The sequence below is a fragment of the Malania oleifera genome, chromosome 11 (genome assembly GCF_029873635.1).
Source record: "Malania oleifera isolate guangnan ecotype guangnan chromosome 11, ASM2987363v1, whole genome shotgun sequence".
Classification (NCBI taxonomy): domain Eukaryota; kingdom Viridiplantae; phylum Streptophyta; class Magnoliopsida; order Santalales; family Ximeniaceae; genus Malania; species Malania oleifera.
The window spans coordinates 64,499,525-64,511,083 of NC_080427.1; the positions used below are offsets into that span (position 1 = coordinate 64,499,525).

An 11,559-nucleotide genomic window follows, 5' to 3' on the forward strand; every position below is an offset into this window, starting at 1 on the left:
AAATATTTAGGAAACATTCAGCTAAAGGATTATTTCAGAATTCAGGAGTCAAATTTTGTGTGTGTGGGGGGGAAAAAGAGAGAAAGAAAGAAAGAGAGAAATCATAGGCCTTCTCTAGTGTCCAAAACCCCAATTTTGGGTAACTATAAATTAAAAAAAATTAAAGAAATTAACATCAACCAATCATATATCACACTCTGTTTTTGAAAGAAAAAATATTCTTTTGATGGAAGGAGCCCAAATATTTCCACAAATTACTCATTATTATTTAAAGGAATCATGTATTTATTATAAATTTTCTTTTAGAAAAAAGGCTCATAAATTTTCACCAATTATTTTTTATTTTAAATTTTTCAATACTGCCATAGCATAGGATACTGCTACAAAAAAATAAATTAGAACTAACAGGGAAAAATTTTGAGAATAAATTTGAGGATGGGAGAAGAATAGGAAAAACATGCACTTAACTATATATGCTTCAGAGCTTTACAAAATAATGCACAATTTTATGAATGATATAGAACTAATCAAAATATTCAAAGATAACATGTGAATAATTGAATGTTAGAAGAACAATTATGTTGAAAAACTAAAATAATAAAGTATAGATTTAATCATGAACAATCTGATTAGCTACTATTTTTGAGAAGGGATAAGTAGGAACAAAGCAGTATTGAGTTTAATTGAGGGGGGTAGCTATAACCAACACTCACCTCTATGGACAGCTGCTCTTTCTGACGCTGAATTGCTACTTCCACGCAAGTGTCTGATCTGCGCAATCTCTGCTCATCATCTTCACCGGATTCTAAATCACATAAATGTGAGGTCACACCAGTTAATGTTTCTTCAAATCCAAACTGATCAACATTCAGAACCTGTGCTTCTTTAAGAACATTTCCTATGACTTCCAATTCAACACTCTTGTTGCTGCATGCAACATCACCATTCCTCCCAACAAACTCTTCTTGGCACTTCCTCAGGACAAAATCATAACTTCTGGGAACAAAATTTGGAACTTGCTCCCTCTTCTTATGTTCTTCAAGACAATAACTCTCAACAGCCTGAAATGCTTCTTCATAGCACAAATGCTCAAGTTTTCTTTCACATGTGCTTTGTAAGAGGTAAAATTCCTTCTCAAGGATCTGGAAAACTTCCATCGCTTGACGTTTTTTCTTATCTATTAACTGCATCCATGATGCAAGCTGCTCTCCTATAGAAGGGCCCGCAAATAACCAAGACACTAGGGCATCACCATCTGGCAATGTATCACTGCCATAGCCATCAAGAGCAGAAGTTGTGGCAGAACCATCATCTGCAACAGCATCATCATGCGTGATGGGAAGAAGCTCCCCTCCCAACATGCGGTCATCCAAGAGGAGATGGGAAAAGTCATTTGTAAAAAGAATCCTCTCTTTAATTTCAAACCCCTGATTGCCAGTGAGTGCCTCATCTGCAGCCTTCTCAGAATGCCTACTCAAACCGCAAGCATAAGACAATTCTTGCAAGTATTTAAGAATTTTTTTAAGCTGGAAGACTCCCAAGAAACATATGCAGAGAGGTCTTTGATCCAGGCCATGGATCAGAAGCTGTGATGCTGGAATGAGACACTGCAGTTCGTCCATGGCATATTGTATGACCTTGTTAAGATGACTTGTGGCAAGGTATCTGTGTCTCAAAAGCAATTGGAACATTCGGTGGATTCTCTCAAGGATCTTTGTGCGCTCAGAATCATCAGATAAAGGCCACTTCTGATCATTAGTAACTGCTGTGGGAAAATCACATTCAATTTCTCTAAAGTTAGGAACATTTTTGTGGTTTCCACCGACCACATCATTTTGATTGCAAGTATACCCTTCCTTGGATTCCTCATCAAATTGTTGCACCTTAACTTCCTGGCCGGAACCATCACCTGCATGGTCAGAGCAACAATCATTAATCGCAGTGTCTCTATCAGCAAGACTAGACAGCTGACACTTAGATGACAGATTTTCAATCATTTTCACAGCAGCTGCTATATCAACCGGTTTCCACATGCCATCCGCAAGCATGTTAGCCCACTCGCCCTCCACTTCTTGAGGCAAAACTGACTGCAATTTTGGTGAGAGGTGCCCCAGGTGCTCCCCCATAATATGCCGCATGAGCAAATTTGGATCTGCTAACTTCTCACCACAGCAACAGCACGCCCAAAATTTCCATGTATTATTCTCCTTGGCAAAGTTCAATGCTTCTAACAAAACTTCAGATGCCACGCCATCCTTGGATGAACTGAAGTGCGCTTCTAAATCACAAATTGCCACCTTCAGCAATCCCCGCTTCTTCTCAACACTCATTGATTTCCAATATGTCCGAACTTGATCCATTCTATCAACCGAAGAGAGAAATTTCTTCATATTTGCATATCTCCTCCTTTCTCCGAGCCTATGAGATCCAGCAGGCGATTCAAACACCAAAACATCATCTTTTGGCGATTGAGGTGAATCTGGTTTCTGCTGCAGCAGCCTCGCAGCAGCCACCCTCACCTCAATTTCCATTCTTCTTTCTTCAAGCGTCTTGGTTGCCTTCTTAATCTCATTGGATCTCCTACTCTGGACACCCTTAACCTCCACAGGGTCCTCAGTGAAGCGCCTCATTGGTATAAACCTAAATTTTTCCTCATTGCCATTGTTCCCGAGATTCTTCATCCAAGTCGATATAGAAGCAATGTTCGCTTTCTGTATAAGAGCCCGAATATCTTGTTGAACGTTAGCAATTCGCGCCTCCGGATTCGAAACTTTCAACTGACTCTCCTCTTGTAGACTCTGCTTCGCGGGGTCAATTGGTTTTTCAATCGATAACGCCCTCTCGCACTCTTGCACAACTTCGTCATATCCCTTGTTATCATTCGACGCCTCAAATAGCAAATTCGCGTAAAAATATGCAAACTCAATCGAGTTCGGCGAGAGCGCCGTCGCTCTCCGAGCGGACTCTATCGCATTTTTCAAGTGCCTTTGTTTAGCATTAGGATCATCAATCAAAGAAGCTACCCTAGCACATACGGTACCATGAACGCGGTGAGCAAAAGCGGAGCCTTCGTGGCGGCTACACGCATCCTTCATAAGCCTCAGAGCTTTGGTGTGGTTTCCGCGGCGGAGAGCGGTGAGCGCGCGCTCGCATTCTTGGCAAACAAGTGCCGGGATCAAACCATCCGATCCGATGGCCATCGTCGATTCCCCTTTCGTCTTTCCATCAGCTGGTGCAACTCTGGCGGCCCCGTCGTCGTCGGGAGCTGAAGGAGCAGCCGGGGACGGCGGAGAGGGCGGCGGCTTGGACCGCGGAGCGGATGCTCGCTTCTTATGCCCCATTTGGTGACTCGAAGTAGATCCGCCGATTCGATTGCATAACAAGAAAGATTGAGATTGGCATATATTGCAATAAACTTGAAGGTTGTTCGAGGGCAGAGGGTGTTTTCTGTACGAATTCGTTCGATCTCACCAACCACAGATGACAGAACGGTGGACAGATTTCGAGAATTCAGAAAGATTTGAGTTCTTGCGGGGGAAGATATCCGATTCCGATTGTCGATCGTCACTTTCCTCCATGAAATGTTGCTCTTTTTCATTCATTCGCCATCTCCCAATGCGTTTGGAAGTTCAGTCCTGAGATTTGGTGGAGAAGGGAGAAGGGGGAAGAGCTATGAGTTTAGTGTGGTAAACGAATTGTCCTTAAGGGACTAATTAATTGTTAATCATTTTCATTTTCGTTTTCCTTTGTGGGAAAAATTAGGACCATAATTATTTCTCCAATCTCTAATCTCTAACTTTCATTAACCTTTAATATTATAAAGTGAATTCTTCCACCTTTTTTTTCAAAAATACTAAATTAGAATATCATTATAATTACCTATAACTATTACAAAATACTCTTATAATTATGTTAAATATATTTTTATAACTACTCATAATTATTTTAAAATCTTCTTATAGCTACGCATAATTATTTTAAAACACCCTTATATTCTTTAACTCTAGACTATTGTTCTATAATTTTTCAAGAAAAATTTAAAAAATAGATAATGGTGGAACTTGCATTTTTTTTATATATAATGTAAAAACTAAATAGAAACAATGTTTAAATAATAAATTTATGAATAATTTAAAATATAAACAATGTTTAAAAAGAGTTTGTACCATTTTTTATGGAGAAAAAGTTTAAGAAAATTTACACTTTTAATCCCTAATGTTTGGGACTGAAATTTGATATTGTGTCCATTTAATTTTCATCACTTAAATTTAGACACGTAAATTGATAATTGATTTTGTAGCACTATGTACATTGTACCATCACCATGAAGCCATCAAATTACAAGACAGTAGCACATTTCAAAACACATAAGTTTTTAGTGCAACCAACCGATTGAGGTTGGGATCGGCTCAAATTGAGCCAAATGACATTGAAAACAACTTGGATTGAGCTGGTACTACTAGAGCTTGGCTCAAACGGAGTTGGGTGCTAGAAATATAGGCTCGTATTGAGCCGTTTGGAAATGAAGGCAGCTTGGAATGGGCTGATTAAGGTTGCAATCTTTGTACCTTTAAATTTGTGTCGACTTAAATAAAATATAACTTAAAATTATATAAAATTATCTAAATTTGTACATTTAACGTGTGAACAAAATAGCTAAACATATTTTTAAGTCATATTCTCAGTTGGTGTTGTACTTCAATGAGTTTGAATACGTTCATTATATATATCTGCGGATTATTTGCATGTAGATTAAGGTGACATATGGTTTACGAAATGATATGGTTTAGGAACGTATTGTAATAAAAAGTTGATTGAAAATTATGAAAAAATCAACCAATCAAGTGATTGGTTACTTGGCGGACTGGTTCGAGTTATTACTTTCGAATGAGAAAAACTTACTTCGAGTAGAGCAGATCATTGATGACTTTCGTGTTGGTGCGATAGGACAGACCTGGACCTGGCAGGAAGTAGTTAACATAATTAGTATAGATCATTGTGTTAACTGTATGTGTTGTAGGGATTCTAACTGAATCCTATTCTGTTTTCAGCATGGAGCCCAAGGATAATAACTTGGAAAGTGGCTCCGAGGAGACAGCAAGTGATGAGTCTCCTTCTGTGTCTCGTAGCATGGCGAGACAGGTGATCCGGAAAATTGGGCGGAGTGTCAGGAGACGCAAGAACTCTCCTACTGATGCAGGGTATACCATCGAGAGGTTCACACGCATGCACCCTCCGACATTTACCGGAGGACTGGATCCGATTGTGCCGGAAGATTGGATTGAGAAGATCGAGAGGATTTTGGGAGTCCTCCACTGCACTGAGAAGCATAAGGTCTTGTACGCTACCTTCCAACTGGCTGGGGAGGTAGGGCGATGGTGGATAGTGGTGAGTTTGCTTGAGAGGTAGAGAGTTGGTTCATCTGATATGACGTGGGGCCACTTCAAGGAGGTATTCTTGGAGAGATACTTTTCGGTCTCCACTCGAGATGCGAAGGCTGATAAGTTTTCAAGTCTGACGCAGGGGACTTTGTTGGTGCACAGATATGCTTCTAGATACATCGAGTTATCTCGATTTGCACCATACATAGTTTCGAATGAGCACGAGAAGGCTCGGAGGTTCAAGAAGGGTTTGAGGAAAGACATCCGCCGTCTTGTGCTGATGTTGCAGATCCATGAGTTTTCTATTCTGGTGGATAAAGCCACCATAGTTGAGACCGACCTTCGAGGAGATGAGGTAGTTCGGGTACAAGGAAAGAGGCCAGTATCTTTTGGTCCTCAGAGTGGTCCTCGGTGAGGACCGTGGAAGAAAAAGAAGAGCTACAGTTTCGGGTGTCGGCAGAACACCGAGCGGCTGAGTTCTCAGGGGGATCCATCCTCCGCACCGTGTGAGAAGTGCCATAAATGGCATGAAGGCGAATGTCAGCCATTCAGGGGTGTTCGCTTCAACTGTGGCCAGTCGGGCCACATGGCAAAGTATTTTCTAGAACAAAGAAAAATTATGCCTACACAGAGTCAGAACCGTGGGAGTTATCAGGTGTCTCGGGGAAATTTTCAGGCAACCACGGCTCCGGCGAGAGTATATTCGCTTACTCCAGTGGATGCGGAACACGCTGGGAACGTGGTGACAGGTACCATGTTATTGCTTTCGAATAAAGCTGTTGTTTTATTTGATTCGGGGGCAACCCATTCGTTCATATCTACTAGTTTTGTGAAATTGTGCGACGTAGAAACTTGTGTGATGAATGAGATGATGTCTGTAATTACGCCAACTGGGAATGTATCGGTTTGTAGTAAGATGTTAGAAAACTACCCAATTGTGATTCAGGAGAGACTGTTACCAACAAACCTTGTGGTATACGACATGTTAGGTTTCGACGTCATACTTGGAATGGATTGGTTGTTCTCCAGCTATGCAGTAATTGACTGTCGGAAGAGGGTAGTAGTGTTCAGACCTCCAAGGAAGCAGGAATTTGAGTTCGCCGGATCGTGTGTGCATTCTACGCCACAGATTCTATCAGCTTTACAGGCGAGGAGGTTACTCTTGGATGGTTGTCAGGGGTACCTAGCTTGTGTGAAGGAACCTCCGCGGGATGAGTTGAGACTCGAGGACATTCGGGTGGTCAACGAGTTTTCGGATGTTTTTCCAGAAAACTTACCCGGTTTACCTTTGGATCGTGAGGTGGAGTTTGCGATTGAGTTGCTGCCTGGCAAGGCACCAATCCCTAAAACTCCATACCAGATGGCTTCAGCAGAACTTCAGGAGTTAAAGGAGTAGTTGCAGGAATTACCAGACAGGGGATTCATTCAACCTAGTGTTTTGCCCTGGGGAGCTCCAATATTATTTGTGAAGAAGAAGGACGGGTCGATGCGTATGTGCATTGATTACAGTGAGATCAACAAAGTGACGGTGAAGAACCATTACCCTTTGCCTCATATAGATGATCTATTTGACAAGTTGCAAGGAACACAGGTCTTTTCAAAGATAGACTTGCGGTCAGGATATCATCAGGTGAGGGTTAGAGCAGGGAATGTAGCGAAGACTGCTTTTCGAACCAGATACGGCCACTATGAATTCTTGGTTATGCCATTCGGGTTGACCAATGTGCCAGCAGTGTTCATGGATATAATAAACAGGGTTTTCCATGAGTACCTAGATCGATTCGTAGTGTTATTCATTGATGACATTCTGGTATATTCGAAGAGTTCGGAAGAGCATGAGTACCATTTGAGGTTAGTGCTACAGAGGTTGCGAGAGAAGAAGCTATACACTAAGCTGAAGAAGTGTGAGTTTTGGCTAAATCAGGTCGCGTTCTTAGGCCATGTGGTGTCTGAGGGTGGTATCTCTGTTGATCCTAGCAAGATCGAAGCTGTGGTCAACTGGGCTAGACCGAAGAATGTGCAGGAGGTTCGGAGTTTTCTCGGACTGGCGGGTTACTATCGTCGGTTCATGGAGGGATTTTCTAAATTTTCTGGACCTCTGACACGGTTGACTAAGAAGGGGGTGAGGTATGACTGAACTAGTGATTGCGAGCAGTGTTTTCTCGAGTTGAAACACCGGCTAGTTACTGCTCCGGTGTTGACCATTCCTTCGGGGGATGGGGACTTTGTGATTTATAGTGACGCGTCCCTGAAAGGTTTGGGATGTGTGCTTATGCAACAGGGTAAGGTGGTAGCTTATACTTCTCAGCAACTTAAGGAGTATGAGAAAAATTATCCTACGCATGACTTAGAGTTAGCTGCTGTTGTTTATGCCTTAAAGATGTGGCGACACTACCTGTATAGTGTACAGTGTGAGATCTTCACTGATCATAAGAGCCTCAGGTATTTCTTCACGCAGAAAGAGTTGAATATGAGGCAGAGGCGGTGGCTAGAATTGATTAAGGACTACGATTGTACGATCAGCTATCACCTAGGAAAGGCTAATGTGGTAGCAGATGCGTTGAGTCGAAAGTCAGAACATGCAGCAGTATCTACAGTTGTAGCTCAGCATCATATCAGACGAGATTTGGAAAGCCTTAGCGTAGAGTTGATGTCTGGTGATCATCAGGCTTTCGTTGCCAGCTTAGTAATCCAACCGACTTTGTTTAAGCATATTAAAGCTGCGTAGGCTAGTGATGCAGAGTTAGTAGAGATTGAGGGGAAAGTACGGAAGGGTTTGGCTGTGAATTTTAACATCTCTAACAGAGGTGTGTTGAAGTTTGGGACCAAGTTGTGTGTTCCAAATGACGAGGAGATCAAAAGGACGATTCTGGAGGAAGCGCATCATTCTCTGTATACGGTACATCCGAGTAGTACGAAGATGTATCGGGATTTGCGCGAGTCCTTCTGGTGGAGTGGTATGAAGAGGGATATTGCCCAGTTTGTGGAGTAATGTCTGACGTGTCAGCAGGTGAAAGCTGAACATCAGAGGCCGACAGGGCTATTGCAGCCTTTGCCTATTCCGGTATGGAAATGGGAACATATTTCCATGGACTTTGTTACCGAATTACCGACAATGCTTCACGGGCAGAATGCTATTTGGGTAGTTGTGGACAGGTTGACAAAATCTGTTCACTTCATACCGATGAAAGTTAACTACTCTTTGAGTAGGCTAGCAGAGTTGTATGTGCATGAGATTGTGAGAATGCACGAAGTTCCGGTGTCCATTGTTTCAAATTGGGATGCGAGGTTTACTTCTCGATTTTGGAAGAGCTTGCAGGAGGCATTAGGAACGAAGCTTACTTTCAATACAGCGTTCCACCCCCAAACTGATGGACAGTCGGAGAGGACAATACAGATCTTGGAGGATATGTTACGGGCTTGTGTATTGGACTTCGGTGGTAGTTGGATTCAGTTTCTGCCACTAGTGGAGTTCGCCTATAACAACAGCTTCCAGGCTAGTATAGGGATGGCACCGTTCGAGGCTTTGTATGGTCGAAGGTGTCGGTCTCCTTTGTATTGGGATGAGGTAGGTGAACGTCAGGTTTTAGGACCTGAACTTGTGCAGCAGGCGTCTGAGAAGGTGGGTTTGATCCGGGAGAGGATTAGATCAACTCAGAGTCGGTAGAAGAGTTACGTGGATGTTCGCCGCCGTGAGTTAGAGTTCGAAGTGGGAGGTAAGGTATTTCTGCAAATCGCTCCGATGAAGGAAGTGATGAGATTCGGCAGGAAGGGCAAGTTAAGCCCGAGGTATATCGAACCATTCGAGGTACTTGAGCGAATAGGTCTACTAGCCTACAGAGTAGCATTACCTCCAACACTTTCGAGGGTCCACGATGTGTTTCACGTATCTATGCTGAGAAGGTACGTGTTGGATCCGTCTCATGTTATCAGTTACGATAAGTTGGAAATTAGGGATACTTTAGCGTATGAGGAGATACCTATTCAGGTTCTGGACCGTAAAGTTCAGAAGCTCCGTACCAAAGAGATACCGTTAATAAAGGTATTGTGGCGAAACCATAAGGTAGAGAAGGCTTCTTGGGAACTAGAAACGGAGATACGCCGGAAGTATCCACAGTTGTTTGAGTAGTATTTTGATAGCAGGGTAGTAGGAGTACGTATGTATGTAATCCTCTGTTATTGTACTGTATTCAGTGGTTAGTCTCAGGTAGAGTCCTGTAGTATTGTGAGCTCCGGAGACCGTGTATGTATGTGACCACAGTATTTTCTCCGCCATAAGTGAGGTAATGTATGTATGTATCGTAACGGGGCTGCGTATAAATGGCCTCCGTATTCGTAGAGTATGTATGTATCGTAACAGCGGGGTATCATGGTCGTCGTATTCTCTAGAGTGTGTATGTACGTATTATAACGGAGCTGCGTATAAATGGCCGCCGTGTCCTCCAAAGAATGTATGTATGGATGGTGACCGCTTGGTATTAGTATGTATGTATTGTGACAGCTTGGTACGTATTTGTCTATCATGACAGTTTGGTTTCGCTTTAGACTGAGTATGTATGTAGTAGTATGAATGTGTTGTAATGAGAGATTTCAAATTTCGAGAACGAAATTTTTGTAAGAATGGGAGATTGTAAGAACCCGAAAAATATAAAGGGATTTTTGCAAATTTCGTCGACGAAGGCAGTAGACTTTTCGTCAACGAAATTCAGAGGTTCATCGACGAAGAGAAGCCGAGAGGTTTGGAAAATTCAAAATATCATACTTCGTCAACGAGGCTGCCGACATCCACGACGAAATTCTTGATTTTTCGTCGATGAAGGTACTTTTTGTCGACGAAAATCGGGCGGGTCAAAAGCTTAAAAAAGGGATATTTGGGTTTTCTTCTTCACTAAGCTTCTCCCTCTAAACTCTCTTTACTGCCTCTCTCTAGATTTCCTCGCCGGTCGTTGATCGAATCGGAAATCTGAGGGTACCACGAGGATCGTGGAGGGATTCTCTACAACTTCTGTGGATCGGAATCTCGATTCGAGCAATTTCGGGTTTCAGGCCAAAATCGAGGTAAGGCTCAGTTTTCATTTCTGATTCGGTATATGTGTAGTAGTATGGATCGTACGCATGTTTAGTATTGTGGTTTGTAGATTTTGGAGTCTCGGTTCGTAGTTTTGAGGGCCATAGAGTTCGTGGTTTGGTTTCGGGTTGAGGTAAGGGGATTCTATTTATATCAGTTCATTTTAGAAATCAGGATCGGTAGGCCTGTAGGCTACGATCGTATGTATGTTTTGACAACTTATTTGGGGAAATCTATTGGGTGAAAATACAGGATTTTCGGGTTATAGTTTTCGGGAAAAATTGGTGATTTCGGGTATCATCTCTTATTTGATTGGAAAATCGTTTACGTTACTTAAACTGTATTATTGAGGTGACCGTAATCCATATTTGCATAAACTGTATACTTGAAATTGTAAACGATATGATTTGCCATAAATCAAATGAGTGTGGTATGTGTGTATGTTTGTATGTTGTTCCAGATATTTGTGAGAAACAGCTATATAGTGGCTTATTACCGTACGTTGAAATGTATAGGGACGTGAGTTCCAAAGTGATTCCAGGTTTTGTGAAAAATGGCCAGGGGCGGCTAACTACCGTATGCCATAACAGCTAGGGGCAGCTAACTACCATACGCCGTAACAGCTAGGGGCGGCTAACTACTGTACGCTGTGCCCTGTAACGGCAAATTACCGTGGGCAAGAGTGGCCGGCTCTATATCCGGGGTGCGAAATATCACCAGTATGATTCGGTTGGTCACCGAATGTAGCAACGGATCACAGTGGGCCTAGGTTGACACAGCTTAGTTTGCACTTGGTAACATAATCAGGGTTAGACCAAGTGACCTTGTGTAGTTGCATGTGTAGCAATGGATTCACTATTGGGCCTGAGTCGGAAACCTTCGTAGTTTAATGTGTTGGAACGTAACCGGTGTGAGACTAGGTGACTTATGCAGTTGTGAGTTGTGTGACGACACTAACCATATGTATGTATGTATGTATGTATTTGAGTATCGTATGAACTGGAATGGTTTTGTGGAAATACTGGAACTGTATGGAATTGTATGGGAATGTATGGAACTTGTTTTGAAACTGTACGTATGTATTTCAAACTGTATCGTATGTATGAGTTA

The 11,559-nt window shown here is 42.3% G+C and overlaps 1 protein-coding gene across 4 annotated transcripts in view; it reads right to left on the reverse strand.

The window, feature by feature from the left end:
• LOC131168020 (uncharacterized) overlaps positions 1-3,829 on the reverse strand; it is a 25,244-nt gene extending 21,415 nt beyond the window's left edge. For all 4 annotated transcript variants that reach the window (XM_058127167.1, XM_058127166.1, XM_058127165.1 and 1 more), the window contains exon 1: positions 714-3,829. In XM_058127167.1, the coding sequence (XP_057983150.1) occupies positions 714-3,341 (2,628 nt within the window). In that variant the 5' untranslated portion in view covers positions 3,342-3,829. The remainder of the gene's footprint in view (positions 1-713) is intronic.
• Between the last annotated feature and the right edge of the window lie 7,730 nt (positions 3,830-11,559).